Source organism: Oncorhynchus mykiss, chromosome 6, assembly GCF_013265735.2.
Source record: "Oncorhynchus mykiss isolate Arlee chromosome 6, USDA_OmykA_1.1, whole genome shotgun sequence".
Lineage (NCBI taxonomy): Eukaryota > Metazoa > Chordata > Actinopteri > Salmoniformes > Salmonidae > Oncorhynchus > Oncorhynchus mykiss.
This window is the reverse complement of record NC_048570.1, coordinates 54,403,093-54,425,382: the sequence shown is the minus strand read 5'-3', so window position 1 is coordinate 54,425,382 and position 22,290 is coordinate 54,403,093. Positions and strand designations below refer to the sequence as shown.

The window sequence follows — 22,290 nt, the reverse complement described above, 5'->3', positions numbered from 1 at the left end:
GCCATTTCAATGACTGCCCAATAGAAGGAGTGACACGGTTGTCCTTGCTTGAGTTTCAAATGTGCTCATTCCAGAACGTAAAACATTGAAGTCCTACTGCATTTAATATTGATCATTCCATATGAATATTAAACTTGTGATGACAGTCCATTCTATTTTGAGTGTGTGATCACTTTTGTTTGTGTGTGAGAGAGAGTCTATGTGTGTGTGTGTGTGTGTGTGTGTGTGTGTATGTGTGTGTGTGTGTGTGTGTGTGTGTGTGTGTGTGTGTGTGTGTGTGTGTGTGTGTGTGTGTGTGTGTGTGTGTGTGTGTCTGTGTGTCTGTGTGTCTGTGTGTCTGTGTGTCTGTGTGTGTGTGTTTGTGTATCTTTGCCTCTATTTGTCTGTTGTGAGTGCTGGAGTTGTTCAGGATCAGTTGACTGGGGACAACTGGAGAGTTGCTAATCACCATCAGGGTTTCTGGAGAATGGTATTGTACACAACAACGAAGCCTGGAATGTGTGTGTGTTAGTCAGAATGAAAACATTCCCCTTTGTTACTACCTTCAATGAAGGAGGAGCAAGGCTAGATCACAGAGTGAGTTCAGAGTGAGTGAGTGAGTGAGTGAGTGAGTGAGTGAGTGAGTGAGTGAGTGAGTGAGTGAGTGAGTGAGTGAGTGAGTGAGTGAGTGAGTGAGTGAGTGAGAGAGAGCGAGAGAGAGAGAGAGAGAGAGAGAGAGAGAGAGAGAGAGAGAGAGAGAGAGAGAGTTTCAGTGTGACAGTGTGCCTGGGAGGGCTGCATTCCAGAGCACCATTTAACTGCGCTCTCCCCGATCTGGGCTACAACTACTCATTACCTATTTCAACGAACAGCTTTTTGACTTTTTGTATGCTCGGATTTCCTTTCCACTTGGACTTCTCGAAGTGAAGAGTCGGGCAACCAACTAAAAGGAAGCCTAAACCAAGAGGTAAAGAGAATAAACCTTAAACTCTGTTGTAATAACAGGTTTGTCTTCCTTCTGTCTGATGTAAATCAGAATGTAGTGGCTTTTACTGCTGGCTAATACTGCATGGAGACAGGTAAGACATTCACAAGAGCAATTTTGTCTTCTCGACAAGGGTTGGAGTCAACTCTATTAAACCCAGACCTTGGAATACATGTGAATACTTTCTTGAAAATCATGTAAATAATGAGAACATTTCATAAATGACAGTGGTGCTAGTTTCCTTATTTGACTGAGTTGAAATTGACCACAAATCCTGCTTTCAATTGGTGACTGCCGTGCCAAACACGGGCAATCTCAAGAGTTGGGCCTATATTGGAAAAGGTTTTTCATTCACAGAAAGTGGCTTTTAGAAACACCTAACCTACACACGTTAGCTGCTGTATCGCATGGGTGCAATGAAATGAATAAGCTACTGTAACAGTTTTCTTATTTTTCTGACGGCAAATCACTGTTCTTGTGTTTCTGTTAAAGGGATTGTGTGATTCTGCCTCAGGTTGTTGTCAGTCTATGGTTAAAACTCAGTTCCCACTTACACAGTACTTGTCTTTGTCTGGGAAGATAAGCTATGATGCATATAAATAATATTGGTCTATATTGGTCTATGCTAAAACTTCATAATATTCATCTGTTTACAGACGATACTGTTATGTATGCCATTGCCCCACCTGTAGACCAGGTGTTGTCAGAGCTGCAATCTCACTTTGTTGTCTTAAAAAAATGCCCTGGTCGGTTTAAAACGTGTACTTATTGTGGGCAAGACTAAACATATGTTGTTTTTCTAATTCTCGCAGAAATGTTTCAGATGGATGACATATTTATTAATTGACTGGTTCTCCCATCGATCGGGTTCTCGCCTATAAATATCTGGGCTTTTGGATTGACAAGGATTTAATGTTTAAAAAACATACTGATTTAAAGTGGGCTTATGATTTTTTTCTTAAATAGATCTCGCCTCTACCTTAACAGCAGGAAGCAGATTGTATAAGTCAACTTTCCTGACAGTTCTTGACTATGGTGACATAATTTACCAGAATGCAGCAGTGATTACTCTTAAACCTTTGGATGCCGTCTACCATACCACCCTTTGCTTTATCACAGGTGACAGTTGTAATAATCATCACTGCATCCTGTATCGAAAGGTTGACTGGTCCTCATTAAAGAACCGTAGATCACTTCACTATTCACGTTTTGTTTACAAAGCTCTACTACATAAGTTTCCAACTTTGTTGTTGAAGTATAACATTTTGTTGACGGAGTTGGTTAGCTCTTGAGATTACTCTGAGGTTTTGTTTTACTTTGTATTGGTTGGGCACCATTGTGAATAAGACCATGGTCTCAATGGGGTTTCCCTGAATGAATGAAGAAGAAGAATCAAAAATAACCTACTACAACTACCTCTGCAATATCACTCAGTTAGCGGGAGAGAACTAGTCTTCTGCCATTTTTTTTTTCATTTTAGAGTCACATCTATTTCATTTGGTGTGCAGGTATACAACTTTGATTGTATTTACATTTTTTGGCATCTGACAACGTTCACACTCTCAAATTTAAACTTGACATCTTAACATAACGTATAGTCAAACAAACATTACTATGTCATGTAACAATCACCCTGAACTTTATCTTGGGTAATAGTCAAACCAAACCACCTCTGTTTAAACTAGAGTGAACTGCATATACTCTCCTCTCTCAGATGTGTTTGTAAACAGACCGTGTGGTGTAGAGGTATGTGTAGGAGGGGAGGTGCCCTAAGGAATGTCAGTCTATCATTACTACATTCCATTCCTCCACTTAGCTAACCTACCAGCAGGTCTGCAGTTCGGCCTCGGAAATGGACAACTCAATATAAAGGGTTATTTCTACCAAAGCTGGTTGTGGTAGTTTGGGCTGGAATAACCTGAAATTCTGCATACCTGCATCTCTCAGTGCTCTCTCTCTCTTTCTCTCTTTCTCTCTCTCTCTCTCTCTCTCTCTCTCTCTCTCTCTCTCTCTCACATGTGCTCTCTCTCAGGTTCTTTCTCTCTCGTTCTCTTTCTCCCTTTCATGTTCTCTCTCTCTCTCTCTCTCCCTTTCATGTTCTCTCTCTCTCTCTCTCTCTCTCTCTCTCGCTCTCTCTCTCAAATGCTCTCTCTCTCTCACATGTGCTCTCTCTCAGGTTCTTTATCTCTCTCTCTCTCTCTCTTCTTCATGTTCTCTCTATCTCTCCTTCATGTTCTCTCTCTCTCAAGTGCTCTCTCTCTCACACGTGCTCTCTCTCTCTCTCCCTTTCATGTTCTCTCTCTCATGTTCTCTCTCTCTCTCTCATGTTCTCTCTCTCTCACGTTCTCTCTATCTCTTTCTCTCTCAAGAGGGACTCTGAGGAGAGAGCTATCCTCCCTGGTCAAACATTGTGAGTGTAGAATATAGAAAAAAACAAAACAATGTATGTGTGCATGTGTGTGTGTTTCTGCAGCAGTATAAACTTGCGCCTGTGAGAGAGAGTCAAATCCTACCTACATCCTGCATTTACCCTGTACTCTGTCACTATCACTGTCTGTTAGAGATCTGGGCTAACAACTACTGGCTCTCCTCTGCTGACTGTATTTTGTCGTAATGTTAAATTTGAAACAACCTCATAGAATATGTTTAAACGTCCCAGACATATTTTGGTTACAAGCACATTTAAAGACGTACCAGATAGGGTTTCCTTGGCTTGTCGCCATAGAGGAACCCTTTTTGGTGCTATATAGAACCCTTTTTTGAAGGGCATCTGTATTATGCTGTAAAAAAAAACATTTCCCAAGGTGCTACAAAAAAAAACATTTTCTAAGGTGCTATAAAGAACCATTCAAAAAGGGTTACAACCCTTTCTGGAGCTACAGTTGAAGTCTGAAGTTTACATACACTTAGGTTGGAGTCATTAAAACTCACCTTTCAACCTCTCCACAAAATGTATTTTTTAACAAAGTATAGTTTTGGGAAGTCGGTTAGGACATTACTTTGTGCATGATACAAGTACATTTTTCAACAATTGTTTACAGACAGATTATTTCACTTATAATTCACTGTATCACAATTCCAGTTGACTGTTTCTTTAAACAGCTTGGACAATTCCAGAAAATGAAAACATGGCTTTAGAAGCTTCTGATACGCTAATTGACATAATTTGAGTCAATTGGAGGTGTACCTGTGGATGTACCTGTGGATGTATTTCAAGGCCTACCTTCAAACTCAGTGCGTCTTTGCATGACATCATGGGAAAATCAAAAGAAATCAGCCAAGACCTCTGAAAAAAAATTGTAGACCTTCACAAGTCTGGTTCATCCTTGGGAGCAATTTCCAAACGCCTGAAGGTACCACGTTCATCTGTAGAATAAATAGTACACAATTATAAACACCATGGGACCACGCAGCCATCATACCGCTCAGGAAGGAGACGCGTTCTGTCTCCTAGAAATGAACGTACATTGGTGCGAAAAGTGAAACTCAATCCCAGAACAACAGCAAAGGACCTTGTGAAGATGCTGGAGGAAACAGGTACAAAAGTATCTATATCCACAGTAAAAATGAGTCCTATATCGACATAACCTGAAAGGCAGCTCAGCAAAGAAGAAGCCACTGCTACAAAACAGCCATAAAAAAAGGCAGACTATGGTTTGCAACTGCACATGGGGATAAATATCATACTTTTTGGAGAAATGTCTTCTGGTCTGATAAAACAAAAATAGAACTGTTTGGCCATAATGACCATCGTTATGTTTGGAGGAACAAGGGGGGGCTTGCAAGCCGAAGAACACCATCCCAACCGTGAAGCACAGAGGTGGCAGCATCATGTTGTGGGGGTGAGGGACTGGTGCACTTCACAAAATAGATGGCATTATGAGGCAGGAAAATTATGTGGAAAAATTGAAGCAACATCTCAAGACATCAGTCAGAAAGTTAAAGCTTGGTCGCAAATGGATCTTCCAAATGGACAATGACCCCAAGCATACTTCCAAAGTTGTGGCAAAATGGCTTAAGGACAACAAAGTCAAGGTATTGGAGTGGCCATTATAAAGCCCTGACGTCAATCCCATAGAAAATTTGTGGGCAGAACTGAAAATCCGTGTCTGCGCAAGAATGCCAACAAACCTGACTCAGTTACACCAGCTCTGTCAGGAGGAATGGGCCAAAATTCACCCAAATTATTGTGGGAAGCTTGTGGAAGACTACCAGAAACATTTGACCCAGGTTAAACAATTGAAAGGAAAGGCTACCAAATACTAATTGAGTGTATGTAAACTTCTGACCCACTAGGAATGTGATGAAATAAATAAAAGCTGAAATAAATCATTCTCTCTACCATTATTCTGACTTTTCACATTCTTAAAATAAAATTGTGATCCTAACTGACATAAGACAGGGAATTGTTACTAGGATTAAATGTCAGGAATTGTGAAAACTGAGTTTAAATGTACTTGGCTAAGGTGTATATAAACTTCTGACTTCAACTGTATATTGATTCTTTATAGAAGCTTTATGGAGAATGGTTCTATAAAGAACCTTCCTCTATCTTAAATGTTCTTTGTTGATCCATTTAAAAACCCATTTTTTAAATTCTTGTGCCTGATTTATTCAACTGTTCTCAAGGCCATACATGAATCTTTCACAAGACACCATCACTGGCCATGTTCCCGGATTTCCCATACTCAGTCCTGGGGTTTTGGTTTTGGCCCTAGCACTACACAGCTGATTAAAATAATGAATTCTCATCAAGCTTTGAATCAGCTGTGCTAGGGCAAAAAACAAAATGGACAATCCTTGGGGTCCCCAGGACAGAGTTTGGGAAACTCTGCCATAGTCATATATAATCTGAAAAGGCATTACACAACACATTAGATCAACTGGAATGACATTCTCACTCACAGATGCACAAAAAGAACTGTGCGCAAACCACACCCCAAAATATTTGAATGAGCAGCTCCCCTACATTTGAATTTTCACTAAAAGTGCAAAGAACCCTTTTGTGAACTGTTAAGAACCATTGGAGAGCTCAAAGGGTTCTTTCATCAATCTTCTCCCCAAAAAAACCTTGTAAATCTTCAACAAATGTCTCCCCCTCAGTGCTTCGGAGAGAGATAGAATGTCGAGCAAAAGAGTTCAAGAGAATGAAAAGCAGGGCATGTTTTGGAGGGAAGGGGAGTATGAGGGCTGTATTTCATTCAAGACAGTTGTTCCCTCCCTCAAGGGTTCTAGTTCACTCCCTTTCACATATCTTAAATGACGGCGCAGGTGAAGGCTAAGCAATAGCATCATATTGTTTCCACTACTATTGAAAGCATCTTTGGGTCATAGAACAGTACAATATAAATCCAATGTATTTATAGAATTTGTAGTACGAATGCAGTCATGGTTAGATTTGTGAAAGAAATGTGAACAGGGTCAAAGAGGTTTCGGAAATGAAAGTTTCTGAAATGAAAAACACCCAGAGTGTTGTTTACATTGAATTTTTTGTCATTTAGCAGACACTCTTATCGAGAGCGACTTAGAGTTAGTGCCTTCCTCTTAATTATTAAGATAGCTAGGTGGGACAACCACATATCTCAGTCATTGTAAGTACAGTGGTGGGGGGAGGGGTTAGGAAGGGGTGCTGTGGGATTATTTAAGATACTCTTTGAAGAAGTAGGGTTTCAGGTGTTTCAGAAGATGGGCAGGGACTCTTGGGGAAAGCTGGTTCCAACCATTGGGTGCCAGGACAGAGAAGAGCTTTGACTGGACTGAGCAGGAGCTGCCCTTCCGTAGGGGTGGGAGGGCCAAGAGACCAGAGGTGGCAGAACGGAGTACTCGGGTTAGGATGTAGGGTTTGAGCATCGCCTGAAGGTAGGGAGGGGCAGTTCCTCTTGCTGTTCCGTAGGCAAGTGCCATGATCTTGGAGTGGATGCAAGCTTCGAAAGGAAGCCAGTGGAGTGTGCGGAGGAGCGGGGCAACATGAGAGAACTTGGGAAGGTTGAACACCTATCAGGCTGCAGCATTCTGGATAAATTGCAGGGGTTTGATGACACAAGCGGGGAGCCCAGCCAACAGCAATTTGCAGAAGTCCAGATGGGAAATGACAAGTGCCTGTATTAGGACCTGTGCCGCTTCCTGTGTGAGGTAGGGTCGTACTCTACGGTAGTTGTAGAGCATGAACCTGCAGGATGAATCCCTGCTTTAATGTTTGCAGAGAAAAACAGGGTGTTGTCCAGGGTCACGCCAAGGCTCTTTGCACTCTGGGAAGGGGGACACCTTGGAGTTGTCAACTGTGATGGAGAGGTCTTGGCCTTTTGAAGAGCAACATTCTTAGGCTGCCTTGGTGTCTGTGTCCTCCTCTCTCTCTTCTTCCTATCTCATCCTCCTCTTCCAAAGAGGTATTACGTTCTGTCTCTAGGTTTACAGCATAGGAAGCCATATTTTCCTATCAAATTCTTAGGTGCAGAGTTGAATTGGTTTTTGCTCATACCAGGATATTAACACCATGAGAATGTAACACAATACACCTCCTCCTCACCTCCCCTTACTCTCTGGTTGGTTCTGCCTTCTCTGGTCAGGCGTCAATACAGATGATAGGTGCAGGACTGTAGGTGTCGGATTTCAGTTGGGCGGTCACATTTTTCCCACAAGAGAAGCGTGAGAGTTTTTCTGTTGAAGTCTTCAGCTCCAGTTATGGGAATACGCACCAAACTAATTTCCTCCATTGAAATACCTGATATTTGCACCTAGGGGTTATTGGTTGATTTTGTACTGTGAAATAGTTTATTATTTGAACTCAGTATATTGACATTTCCCCTCCTCTCTCACAGGTGGATGCTGTGGTGGCCATGTTCCTCTGAGTTTGATTGACAGGCCAAGATGGAGCTGAAGGTATGGGTGGATGGCGTGGTCAGGGTGGTGTGCGGCCTATCATTGGAGACTTCCTGTCAGGATGTGGTCATCGCCCTCGCACAGGCTATTGGTCAGTCTTTGTCTGATGTAATTGCCTTTGCTGTTCATTCGTTTCAAAGCTTTTTGAGCACAGTTTATCAGCTTATTCCCTCCAATCTCACTCCTGTCTTGGTGTGTCTTTTCCACAGGTCAGACAGGTCGCTATGTTCTCATCCAGAAGCTGCGAGGCACAGAGATGCAGCTTGTGGCAGATGACTGTCCCTTAGAGTCTCTGTCTTATCTGGGTCAGCTGGCCATCGAGGTCCAGTTCATCTTGCGTCGCACAGGCCCCTCCAGCACTGACGGACCTAACAGACCCACCCTGGATAGGGTCCACCCTTTGCTCAGGCACCCTACACCCATGCCCTCCAGATGCCGAGAGCCGAAGAAGGCCCTCACTTTCAACCTTGGTCCTTCTACAATCCCCAGAAGGACTAAAGCTAACAAGGCCTGGTCACCTAGTCCAAGAGCCTCACCAGAGCCCAGGGCCTCGCCTGTTCCATCCCTGGTCTCCCCCACCGCCTCCCCTCCCCCACTCTCCCCTTCTGACCCATCCAAGGAGGAGGTCTTCAGGCAGGTGCTGCAGCAGCAGGAGGTGCTAAAGGACCTGGAGTCCCATCTGGTGGCTTTGGAAAGGGAGGCAGAGGTGTGGGAGATGGGGAGGCCTGTAACTCCTGTCCCAGGCCTGAATCCAGGCCTAGTAGAGGAGATGGATGTGCTGGAGACAAGAATGAGACAGAATGAGGCAGAGCTGCATGGGGATTACTGGGAGAAGCAGATGCAGCAAGAGAAGGACAAGGAGCAGGGTATGTATTCCATTAAATTCCAGTCACTTCAATACACCTATCAATCCCCTCAGGGGCAATTTTGAAAACACATCTTAGGATATCAGTATATGTTACACATCTCCGACGCACACGTAATTTATGCAGCAATAATGTATGTAACCTAGGAATATGTAGGCCTACACTCATATACAGTAGGACCATCCAGGCACCAATACAGATTTGTATTGGCCGTACAGATATCCAGGGACATCTGCACCAACTCTACGCCTCTATGGATGAATACAACTTCCGGCTCAAGGACCTCCAGAGCCATTCATCCAGGCTGGGGCAGGACTTTCGTGTTGAGGCCCGCAGACGGAGCTCTCGTCCGGGCACCCCGCAACCAGAGGAGGCCCTGGGACCGCTGAGGGAGGAACTACACAATCGGCTTCAGAAGGGGGCAGAGGTGGACATGTCATTGACAGAGACGAAAAAAGCATTACAGACTGCAGAATTACGGTTACAGGTACAGTTTAATACATAACCACTGACTGAGTTTTTCCTAAGATCTGACGACATTATAGTTCCTATTATGGATGCCGTATGTTACGGCATCCATTTTGCTTCATGAAGATCCCAATGGGAGTTGAACCATTTCCCTTGTCTCGCCAATAAATCCCTCTTATGTGGAAACTCTAACCTGTCCAATTGTGTTAGATTACTAGCCTACACTCTTAGAAAAATGGTTCCAAACCCTCTGGAGAAAGAGTTCTATATGGAAACCAATAGGGTTCTACCTGGAACCAAAAAGGGTTCTTCAAAGGTTTCCCCTATTGCCGAAGAACCCTTTTAGGTTCTAGATAGCACTTTTTTTGTGTATGTAGTGCATGTAGCAATCAGACTATAATCCCTTCATTGTGTTCAATGATACAAAATGACTGACAAAGCCACTCACCGCTAAACGTCTCACAAGAGCTAAACCCAGTGAAAGCAACCTAGGATGTTCAGTATAAAAGAGCTTTGTTCAAAGATGGTTGCGTCACATTCTATATAACTTGTTTGGGGATTATTCTTTGTATCTGACACTGTAAGCCCAGAGGCAGTACATTGTGTAACTCGGCAGTCTGGGGGTTAACTGTATCCTGTAATAGCAGGAGAGCAATAAAGAGGAGTTATTGAACTTGAGCGGACACCTGTGGAATACACCTGTGTTGTCTACCCAGAGATGGAAACTTACCTTTGGCTTCCTGTGTTAATAATAGAACAACTGCCTTTCCCTACGCTTTCTTATGGGACGGTTTCCCCGACGGATTAAGCCGAGCCCTGGACTAAAACTTTGTGTCTGGGAATCCAGCCCTATGAGTTTTTTTGGATACTCATCCTCCCCTGAATCATTTATTCCACCCCATTTGGCTACAAACCTCATAACTAGAGTAGTATCAGATGAGATCCTACTACATTATCAGAATTTTCAGAAGTGTTATTTTGACCTCATAGCGTGGAAATATCATAAAACCACAGGAAAATAATGTTTTTAACTGTACTGCCCCATTTATAACCTCTCTAAGCTAGGGGGCGGTATTTTCACGTCCGGATGAAAAGCATTCCCAAAGTAAACTGCCTGCTACTCAGGCCCAGAAGCTAGGATATGCATATTATTAGTAGATTTGGATAGAACACACCCTGAAGTTTCGAAAACTGTTTGAATAATGTCTGTGAGTATAACAGAACTGATTTGGCAGGCGAAACCCCGAGCACAATCCATCCAGGGATTTTCTGTTTAGGTCAATCTGTTTTCCATTAGGTTTCTACGGCAAGCCCGTTTCAATAGTTCCTATTGCTTCCACTAGATGTCAACAGTCTTTATAAATTGGTTGATGTTTTTCCTTTGAGTACTGAAGAAGTAGCCCTTTCCTTTCTGGGAGTATAGCCAAGTATACTCTTTTGTTTGGGGCGCGGGACCTGGCGCTCGCTCAACTTTCATTGTATCCTCTATTGAACACAGTTTGTCCCGTCTTAAATTTTATCAATTATTTACATTTTAAAATACCTAAAGTTGGATTAGGAAAGTTGTTTGAAATGTTTGGACCAAGATTACAGGTAATTTATTAGATCATTTGTTTTCATGTTGGGCAATTTGGAACTGGTGTTTTTCTGAATCAAAGCGCCAAATAAATTGACATTTTGGGGATGTAACGACGTAATTAATCTAACAAAATGACTATTTGTGATGTTTATGGGACATAATGGAGTGCCAACAGAAGACGATCTTCAAACGTAAGGCATGAATTATAGTGTTATTTCTGAGTTTTGTGTCGGGCCTGGCGGGTTGAAATATAATTGTCATGTGTTTGTTTGATGGCATGCTGTCCTCAGATAATAGCATGGTTTGCTTTAGCCGTAAAAGCCTTTTTGAAATCTGACATGGTGGCTGGATTAACCTCTCTAGCGTCCCATCTGGCCAACATCCAGTGAGATTGCAGAGTGCCAAATTCAAATACAGAAATACTCATTATAAAAATTCAGAAAACAAAACATATTTTACATAGGTTTAAAGATTAACTTCTTGTGAATCCAACCACGGTGTCAGATTTGAAAAATGCTTTACGGCGAAAGCATACCTTACGATTATTTGAGAACATAGCCCAGTTGACAAATTCTTACAAACAGTAACCAGCCAAGCAGAAGCGTTACAAAACTCAGAAATAGAGATACAATTAGTCCCTTACCTTTGATGATCTTCATATGGTTGCACTCAGAAGACATTTATTTACTCAATAAATGTTCATTTTGTTGGATAAAGTCTCTTTATATCCAAAAACCTCAGTTTTGTTTGCGCGTTTTCTTCAGTAATCCACAGGCTCAAATGCAGTCAAAACAGGCAGACAAAAAAAATCGAAATTGTATCCGTAAAGTTCATAGAAACATGTCAAACGATGTTTATATTCAATCCTCAGGTTGTTTTTAGCCTAAATGATCTATAATATTTCAACCGGACAATAACGTTGTCAATATAAAAGGTAAACAAGAAATGCACTCTCGGGATTGCGCATGAAAAAACTCTGTGACACGTCAGGGTCCACTAATTCAGACTGGTCTTACTCCCTCATTTATAAGAATACAAGCCTGAAACAATTTCTAAAGACTGTTGACATCAAGTGGAAGGCATAGGAACGGCAAATTGAGTCCTAAGTCAATGGATACTGTAATGGCATTGAATAGAAAACTTCAAAACCAAAATAAAAAATACTTCCTGAATGAATTTTTCTCAGCTTTTCGCCTGCCAAATCAGTTATATCAGGTATAGTCACAGACACTATTTTAACCTGTCTACGATATTGGTTCCCAATTGGGGATCAACCCTCCCACGTGCAGCTGAAACGGTGGCGCATGGAACGCAAAAATATTCTTAAAAATATTTAACCTCCACACATTAACAAGTCCAATAGCTCAAATGAAAGATAAACATCTTGTTCATCTAGCCAGCAAGTCAGATTTCTAAAATGTTTTACGGCAAAAACATAGCACATATATATGTAAAACCACCACCAGACACAGCTCATTTCAATAGCCAAAACATGCAATCAACAAACGCAGGATTAAAAAATAAATCGCTCACTAACCTTTTGAAAATCTTCATCAGATGACAGTAATATAACATATTACACAGTACATATTTTTTTTTTTCAATAATATGCCATTTATATCCATAAATGTCCATTTACAGTGAGTTCACCTTCAGAAATTACTCAAAAATGCCCGCAGGAAATCTATGTAGCGCGGCAAGATAACGTAAATAGACATCATAAACTTTGACTAAATATACATGTTCTACATATAGTTAGAAAGATACACTGCTTCTTTATGCAACCGCTGTGTTAGATTTATTTTTAACGTTACAGAAATCGCACACTATTCCATATGCTGAGACAGCGCTCAGTTCCAAGCTACATTTCCACGTAATGTTGGAGTCAACAGAAACACAGATTTAAGCATAAATATTCCCTTACCTTCGATGGTCTTCGTTCAGAATGTTCTGGAAGGCTTCATACTTACCCAATACATCGTTTGGTTTCAAGTCTTGCGTCTTTGTATTAGCTACTGCTAATAACATCAGCTGAAATGCACCCAAAACGTCCTCTGGTCCGGATAAGTTGCGCATCAAAACTTCAAAATTACACATTATATGTCGACTAAACAGGTCAAACTAAGTGCAGAAGCAAGCTTTATGATGTTTTAGACGTGCAAAACAAACTTCAATATCAATCGGCCATCGTCTGCCCTTCTCTTGAGTGCTGGAAACAAAGGAATGGCTGGGACCAATTCGCGCCCATACGCACAGCCTATTCTCTCGTGGCACGCACTAATTTCACTCCCATAGGGTCAATTCTTGCGGGATTTGAACGATTTGAAGCTCTAATGAAAGAGGACATCTAGCGGAAGAGATAGAAAGTGTTCCCAGAATCATAGCTGGTTGGGAAGGGTGGGGGCCATGACGTCAAAGTTGCTCCAACTTTCATGGCCACAAAAACTAGTTTGGAAGAATGCCTGCCCTGTGAGTTCTGCTATACTTACAGACATAATTCCAACGGTTTTAGAATCTTTAGAGTGTTTTCTATCCAATAATAATTGTTATTTGCATATATTAGCAATTTGTGACCGATTTTTTTTCCAGTTTACTAGGGGTACCCAATCTCTCCAAAGGGGGCGTATGTCTGCCATATCCTTAACAGGTTTTAACAGTTTTGGAAACTTTAGATTGTTGTCTATCCAAATCTACCAGTTATAGGCATATCATATCTTCTGGGCCCGAGTGGCAGCCCGTTTAATTTGGCCATGTTTTTCATCCAAAATTCCGAATGCTGCCCCCTACCCTAGAGATGTTAACAAGAAGTTAAGCTTCATTTTGGTGTATTGCACTTGTGATTGTATGAAAGTTAAATATTACGAATAATTTCATTTGAATTTGGCGATCTGCCATTTCACCGGATGTTGTCAAATCGATCCCGCTAACGGGATTTGATCCATAAGAGGTTTTAACAATCCAGTTTACATGAAACTGTTTGATGCTTGACATTGAAATAACATGACATCTTGTCTCTGCCCTCCAGGAGAGGTGTGAGGCGCTGGAGGAGCTGAACAAGGAACTGAGGCAGTGTAACCTGCAGCAATTCATCCTGCAGACGGGTGTTCCCCCTAGCCCCTCTTACTCAGACCATCCCCTCCCCGACCAGACACACCCCCACCTCCAGCCCATCGCCACGCCTTACCTCTGCATAGCAGGACTACTGGAGGATGACCAGACTGACACTCTGACTATATGCTAGAAGGTATGCTAATATGCTAATATGTTTCATTGGTGTCATGCCAAACTGTTTGACACATTTATTCCTATCTAACCTATTCCCAAATGGCTTTAGCCAGAAGACGCCCACAGGACTCTGAGGGAGGAGCTACACAGCTGGCTGCAGCACAAAGCGGAGCCGGACATGTCACTTGCTGACTCAGTAAAAAAACTCATGGGAGCATCTGGATGACTCTCCAATTGCACTGTGTGTGTGTGTGTGTGTGTGTGTGTGTGTGTGTGTGTGTGTGCGTGTGTGTGTGTGTGTGTGTGTGTGCGTGTGTGCGTGTGTGCGTGTGTGCGCGTGTGCGCGCGTGTGCGCGTGTGTGTGTGTGTGGTGAGTGTGCGTGTGTTTAACTATTCTAGTAAACAAACAAGATGTTGACCAACTGGGGATATTTTGTTAGTCCCCACGAGGTCAAATGCTATTTCTAGGGTGTATAGGGTTAGAATTATTTTGAGGGTAAGGTTTAGATTCCAGGGTTAGTTTTAGGGTTAGGAGCTAGGGTTAGGTTTAAGGTTAGGGTTAAGGTTAGGTTTTTGGGTTAAGATTGGAGTTAGGGTTAAGGGTAAGGGTAAAAGTATGGGTTAGGTTAGTGTCAGGTTTAGGGTTAGGAGTTATGGAAAATAGGATTTTGAATGGTACTGAATTGTGTCTCCACAATGTTAGCTGTACCAGACGGTGTGTGCGTGTGCATGCGGACATGTTTTTCTATACTTGTGAGTACCAAAGTCCTCGCGCGACAAACTATAATTCAGAGAAGTGAGGACATTTTGCCAAGAAGGCTATTTTAGGGTTAGTGGATAGGTTTAGGTTTATTGTTAGGGGTTCAGGTTAGGGTTAAGGTCAGTGTTAAGGCAAGGGTTAGGTTTAAGGAAAATATGATTTTCAATGGGAAGAAAATGTTAGTTCACAAAAAGTCCTCACAGGTATAGTAAGACATAGCTCTGTGTGTGTGTGTTTGTGTGTGTGTGTGTGTGTGTGTGTGTGTGTGTGTGTGTGTGTGTGTGAGAGAGAGAGAGAGATCTATAGCCGGTGGATTGGTTGACTTTTAATACAGTATATGCAACATTCTAGTATTAATGTATCTATTAACTTTAAAATATGTTATTAAATATTAATTTCCTAAAGACGTACTCCCTATGCAATAAAGATTACTTAATGTATCTCAGTTTCATTTTTTCATTTTTTTTATTTAACCAGACATTAATTGATTGACAGTGCAATATTTCATGAAGGCCTAAACTCTTAGAAAACAGTGCTCCAATGGGGACAGCAGTGGAACCCTTTAGTAACCCTTTTTTTCTAAGAGTGTAAAACCATCCCCAACCAGCACAGGGCATTAGGGATGTGACTATCCTAAAAAGTCCACAGCTGTTTACTGATCATGTTTTACATTTATATAGTAAAGTCATGTGGGTAACTTGCCCCTTTCAACACCAAAGCGCTATGGTGAAGTTAACTTGATATTCGATATTGACTTTAGCATATAATAATGTTCATAACTAACGGACACTCAGTGGTGAAAAAATAACAAAATTGTTATGCTTGAGTAAAAGTAAAGATACCTTAATAGAAAAAAAAGTTAGTCACCTAGTAAAATGTTACTTGAGTAAAGGTCTAAATATACAGTATCTGGTTTTAAATGTACTTAAGTACTGTGGTGGAAAAAGTACAACATTATTATACTTCAGTAAAAGTAAAAAGTTAAAGTAAATGCTATACACGAAATTCCTTATATTAAACAAACCAGACGGGACAATTTTCTTGTTTTATTTTATTTACCGACAGACATTGACACACTCCAACCCTCAGAAATAATTTCCAAATGCAGTATTTGTTCATAGTGAGTCTGTGACGCACCCAAAATGTATCTTTTCTCCTGTTTAACACAAACTAGGATCTGTTTTACGTGGTTCTATGCCTGGGACTTGTAACAGATTTTGGGGGGCTTGTCCAGGATCGGCGCCACATGTTGGTTGTGTCATGACTGTCCTGATCAGGTCAGGTTACAGGAGACCACAACCCTACAGATTATCTCTCAAAATGATCTCTACACTACAGCCTGTTGAGACTCAGCACACAGCACCACATAGTTATCCACCACACAGTAGCAGTCATTCTGAATCTGTACCACACCAGACACATGAGAAAGTGGTCTCCCGAAGAGATCTCTTCCTAACACTGCAGAGAATAAATAATAAAGGGGGGTCAAATAAGCGACCATGTGTCAGACATAAGCTACAACAATGTTTGCAGATGGAAGAAGGTACCAAAGATAACTTCAGTGATCCAGAGATAGTCAGAAGTGTACTGAGGATAATAAAGCCAGCAAACTTCAAGGACATGCTCATAAAGAAGGATGACATCACAGTAGCTAACCTCAAGGGGTTTCTCCAGTCTCATCTGGGGGAAAAACATTGCACATACATGTAACTATTCCAAGAGCTAGTGTGCACCAAACAGAAGGCGCATGAGATGCCACAACAGTTCATTTACCAAGTTAAAGGGCTAAAACTGAGAATTCATTAATGTCTAAACAAGCCAATGCTGACAAAGTACAGCTCAGAGACAGTCCATGTAATGCCCGGGGCGTAGTGGAGGAAGAAGTCAGGCGCAGGAAACAGAGAGTTCAAGGTAGCGAGACTATCAATTCACCACACTGGTGGAAACGACGCCACCCAAACAAATGCCCCAAAACATGGGGAACTAAACAGTCCAGAAAAACACACATAGACGGAACACCGTGACTTACAATCGTGCACAATAGTGCACAGAAAATAATCAAGCACACCCAGCAGTCAGGCCGGCTGGATAATTAACCCCAACCAATTAACCTAACTAAACACAGGTGTAACTAATAAACAGACAAGGGGGGAAAAGGATCAGGGGCAGCTAGTATGCCGGGGACGACGACCGCCGAGCACCAACCGAACAGGAAGGGGAGCCACCTTCGGCAGGAGTCGTGACAGTCCAAGGTGTATTCCAACACACAGTGTAGCAAGGACTAGGGCATAGGCATGGTGATGTCCACAGGGAGCTGAAACCTCTCCTTTCAGACAACCAAATAAGTGATGAAGAAATACTGAGGCATGTAATGAAAATGACTAATGATGAAAGCGAGAGAAAACGTGGGCGAGGATCAACACCCGGCCATAAACCTACAAATGCATTCAGTATGCAGCTTGAGGAAGGGCCTGGTAAAGATCCTAATGCTAAGGAAAAGGTCCCATAAAAGCAAAAATACCACCACACAACAACTGCACAGGTTGAAGCACTAACACGCATAATAGATTCCTTGAAACAGCCAGTACAGCCAGAGCACCAAGGCCAGTGTTCTGCAAATAGGCCTCCTAGGCCTACAGTGGAATGCGAAAGTATCCACCCCCTTTGGCATTTTCCCTATCTTGTTGCCTTACAACCTGAAATTAAAATGTATTATTGGGGGGTTTGTATTATTTGATTTACACAACATGCCTACCACTTTGAAGATGCAAAATATTTTTTCTTGTGAAACAAACAAGACATAAGGCAAAAAAACAGAACCCCCCCCCCCCCCACCACCACCACCACCAATCAACACTTTGTAGAGCCACTTTTCTCAGTTACAGCTGCAAGTCTCTTGGGGTATGTCTCTATAAGCTTGGCACATCTAGCCACTGGGATTTTTGCCCATTCTTCAAGGCAAAACTGCTCTAGCACCTTCAAGTTGGATGGGTTCCGCTGGTGTACAGCAATCTTCAAGTCATACCACAGATTCTCAGTTGGATTGAGGTCTGGGCTTTGACTAGGCCATTCCAAGACATTTAAATGTTTCCCCTTAAACCACTCCAGTGTTGCTTTAGCAGCATGCTGAGTGTCAGTGCCCTGCTGTAAGGTGAACCTCTGTCCCAGTCTCAAATCTCTGGAAGACTGAAACAGGTGTCCCTCAAAGATATCCCTGTATTTAGCGGCGTCTGTCATTTCTTCAATTATGACCAGTTTCCCAGTCCCTGCCGATGAAAAACATCCCCACAGCTTGATACTGCCGCCACCATGCTTCACTGTGGGGATGGTATTCTCGGAGTGATGTGAGGTGTTTTCCTTGATCGCCAAAAAGCTCAATTTTAGTCTCACCTGACCAGAGTACTTTCTTCCATATGTGTTGGGAGTCTTCCACGTGCCTTTTGGTGAACAACAAACGTGTTTGCTTTTTTTTCTTTAAGCAATGGCTTTTTTCTGGCCACTCTAAAGTAAATCCCAGCTCTGTGGAGTGTACAGTTTAAAGTGGTCCTATGGACAGATACTCCAATCTCTGCTGTGGAGCTTTGCAGCTCCTTCAGGGTTATTTTTGGTCTCTTTGTTGCCTCTGATCAAATGCTCTCCTTGCCTGGTCTGTGAGTTTTGGTGGGCGGCCCTCTCTTGGCAGGTTTGTTGTGGTGCCATATTCTTTCCATTTTGTAATAATGGATTTAATGGTGCTCCGTGGGATGTCCAAAGTTTCAGATGTTTTTTTACAACCCAACCCTGATCTGTACTTCTCCACATCTTTGACCCTGATCTGTTTCGAGAGCTCCTTGTTCTTCTTGGTGCCACATGCTTGGTGGTGCCCCTTGCTCAATGGTGTTGCAGACTCTGGGGCCTTTCAGAACAGGCATATATATATATACTGAGATCAAGTGACACTTAGATTGCACACATGTGGACTTTATTTAACTAATTATGTGACTTCTGAAGGTAATTGGTTGCACCAGTACTTTTTTTTTCATTTCACTTCACCAATTTGGACTATTTTGTGTATTTCCATTACATGAAATCCAAATAAAAGTCTATTTAAATGTCAGGTTGTATTGCAACAAAATAGGAAAAACGCCAAGGGGGATGAATACTTTTGCAAGGCACTGTAACAAGTCCGCCAGATTAGCTGTAGTAGGGATGACAACACATTATATTGATATCAGTGATGGTCATTGTCGTTTAAGATGAGGGAGGACAATTATTTTTTATGAGCATGGCCTTATTTCTATTGCAGTATATTGGATGACTGTCATTCATTTTCCATTCACCTAACTCAATGTAACTTCGATAGGTTTATGCTACTACATGATAGTTGAATTTTCCTTGTGACCATCATGAGGTTGCTAGCCTATGAATGAAAGTTTACAACATAGGTGCACAGGTCGAGAGACAATTTTGTAATCAAGGTGACATATTTAATACCACCTTGCACACTCTTGCCTTGCACACCCTTGTCTTGCATCTAGCTAGGGTGTAAAATCCTTAGTCCAACAGTTACAGAGTTTCTATAATTCAGGTATGTTAATCCCCATTTTGTTCCGTTTGCTTCCGTTTTCCAACAGAATCGGCAGAACGAATACACCCCTGATTATACGCAAACATAGTTCACTTTCATAGCAGCCACATACAAACAGCATGATCCCTTTGATTGTTGTATAATTCCTTCTCGCTTTACTCCCAGGGTCCTTAGCTTAGTGATGAGCTTTGTAGTCACTATGGTGTTGAACGCTGAGCTGTTGTCAAAGAACAGCATTCTTACATATGTGGTCGGAAAGGGCAGTGTGGAGTGCGATGGAGATTAACGTCATCTGTGGATCTGTTGGGGCGGGATGCGAATTGGAGTGAGTCTAGGGTTTCCAGGATGATGGTGTTGATAAGAGCCATGACCAGCCTTTCAAAGCACTTCATGGCTACCGATGTGAGTGCTACAGGACGGTAGTCATTTAGGCTGGTTACCTTCGCTTCCTGGGCACAGGGACTATGCTGGTCTGCTTGAAACATGTAGATATAACAGACTCGGTCAGAGAGAGGTTGAAAATGTCAGTGAAGACACATGCCAGTTGGGCTGCGCATGCTCTGAGTACACATCCCGGTAATCGATCTGGCCCCGCAGCCCTACAAATGTTGACCTTTTTAAAGGTCTTGCTCATGTCGGGTATGGAGAGCACAAATACACATAGCATGGAAGCCGGTACAACAGCACAGGTACTCACAGGACCAACGGACACGGTAACAAAAACCAACAAGGACCATGGGGAAGAGAAGGCACATACAGTTGAAGTCGGAAGTTTACATACACTTAGGTTGGAGTCATGAAAACTTGTTTTTCAACTACTCCACAAATTTCGTGATAACAAACTATAGTTTTGGCAAGTCGGTTAGGACATCTACTTTGTGTATGACACAAGATTGTTTACAGACAGATTATTTCACTTATAATTCACTGTATCACAATTCCAGTGGGTCAGAAGTTTACATACACTAAGTTGACTGTGCCTTTAAACAGCTTGGAAAATTCCAGAAAATGATGTCATGGATAACGCACGGAGTTCCCAACGCTTTTAGCCAAAGCCACAAGCAGGGTTGTCCTGTAGGAGAGGGTCTTCAGATCCACAGCCTCCAATGGTTCCAAAGGGGGCCTCACACATACCATCCAAAATGATTGCGGATTGAATAGCAGCAATGACGTTCCGCAGTAAACCTCTAGCCGTCAGATTGGACCTCTCAGCGGCCAAGCCCACAGATCCCAAATCTCTGGCCGAGGGTGCCAAACCTGCACGTGTACCTGGGACAACAGAACGGGACTGGGACCCGGATAACAGGCGAACGATCTCCGTGAACCGAGTTAGCTAACCTAAATAGCTCGCTATGCAGCGCTTGTTAGATAGCCTGGTCTCGAAAGTCTATGTAAGACCAAATCATCGATAAGTCTGTATCGATAAGTCTGGGAAGAGCGGCAAGCTTTGCTTAACCAATGCAGACATAGGTGGCGAGGGGATGCCCACAGAACCTAGTCACCCTCTCTCTTCAAGTAGCCTCCAGTAACCAGTGACAGAGTGCACAGGAGCCGTGAGACATCTGACCTGATCAACGACCCAATCCATCCCCACGTGCCACAAATCAGACTCAGTTGAGGTATGGCGCCCCTGGGAGAGGAATGCATTATATGAATCCCCAAGCCCCCTAAAAAAATGCTACAGGATTGTCAAGAGAACCTGTGCCACGGACCATTAGGGAAACAGTGCCAGCGTCCCCTAGTCCCGCAAACAAACTGATTCGAGCGAGGGCAGCCTGAGCCGAGACATACAGTTGAAGTCGGAAGTTTACATTCACTGATGTTGGAGTCAATCAAACTTGTTTTTCAACCACTCCACAAATTTCTTGTTAATGAACTATAGTATTGGCAAATCGGTTGGGACATCTACTTCGTGCATGACACAAGTAATTTCTCCAACAATTGTTTACATACAGATTATTTCACTTATAATTCACTGTATCACAATTCCAGTGGGTCAGAAGTTTACATACACTAAATTGACTGTGCCATGAAATAGCTTGGAAAATTCCAGAAAATTATGTTATGGCTCTAGAAGCTTCTGATCGGCTAATTGACATCATTTTAGTCAATTGGAGGTGTACCTGTGGATGTATTTTAAGGCCTACCTTCAAACTCAAAGAGCTTGACATCATGGGGAAATCAAAAGAAATCTCCTAGAGATTAATGTACTTTGGGGCGAAAATATATATTTCTTTAGCTTTAGACTAGTCCCGGGACACTTGTAAAGCAAAATGGAGAACACAAACGTGTTCGTGAAAGTCTCCCCTTTCTACAGTGGGGTCACATAACTGTAGTTTTAGCTCAAACTGTGCAGACGCTACAGACAAACGTTGGCACACCAGCGTTACCTAATTCAGATGAGTCCCGTGGGGTTTGTGTAGGTCGTAAAGCAAAACGGAGAACACTATCGCGTTCGTGAGAGTCTCCTCTTTCTATAGAGTGTTCATAATAGTTTGTAACCATTTGTAAGCATTTGGATGCTACAAACACATGCTTTTTCATGAGAAGACCCAATTTTCAGGATGTCTCCTGGTCTGACAAACAGAGCTGTAGCTCTGTCACTTTCCACCGCAGATGCGGAAGGGTAAGCAGATGTGTTGGATTGAGACGCAGCCCATGGAAATCTCTAGCTTAAACTGACAGATTTTGCAGTGGATTTTTTGTATTGTGTTACTTAAATTGACACACCGGTGTGTCAATAGATTAGGGGGTTTAAGGGCCGGTTTCCCTGACACAGATTAAGCCTCTTAAATTGCCAGTGTCGAAATCCCCTCCAATAACCCATGTGTAGCCTACAACATATTCCATTTTATTCACACTTAATAAACAATCAACAAATGGGAATTTGTTTGGTGACAGCAATACTACAGACAAGACTAATTGTAGGCTTTAACATGGGACACAACATTGCAGTAACATCTAGATAACTATTGTTGAAAG

At 42.3% G+C, this 22,290-nt stretch overlaps 1 protein-coding gene across 1 annotated transcript; it reads left to right on the top strand.

Annotated features, from left to right (window-relative positions):
- Positions 1-747: 747 nt before the first annotated feature.
- On the top strand, positions 748-15,173 carry LOC110526926 (ras association domain-containing protein 7). Its single transcript, XM_036980437.1, has 6 exons — positions 748-946; positions 7,783-7,934; positions 8,053-8,709; positions 8,928-9,196; positions 13,782-14,000; positions 14,091-15,173. Exons 2-5 carry the CDS (start codon positions 7,832-7,834, stop codon positions 13,995-13,997), a joined length of 1,245 nt encoding a protein of 414 aa, XP_036836332.1. The 5' UTR covers positions 748-946; positions 7,783-7,831; the 3' UTR covers positions 13,998-14,000; positions 14,091-15,173.
- Positions 15,174-22,290: the final 7,117 nt, after the last annotated feature.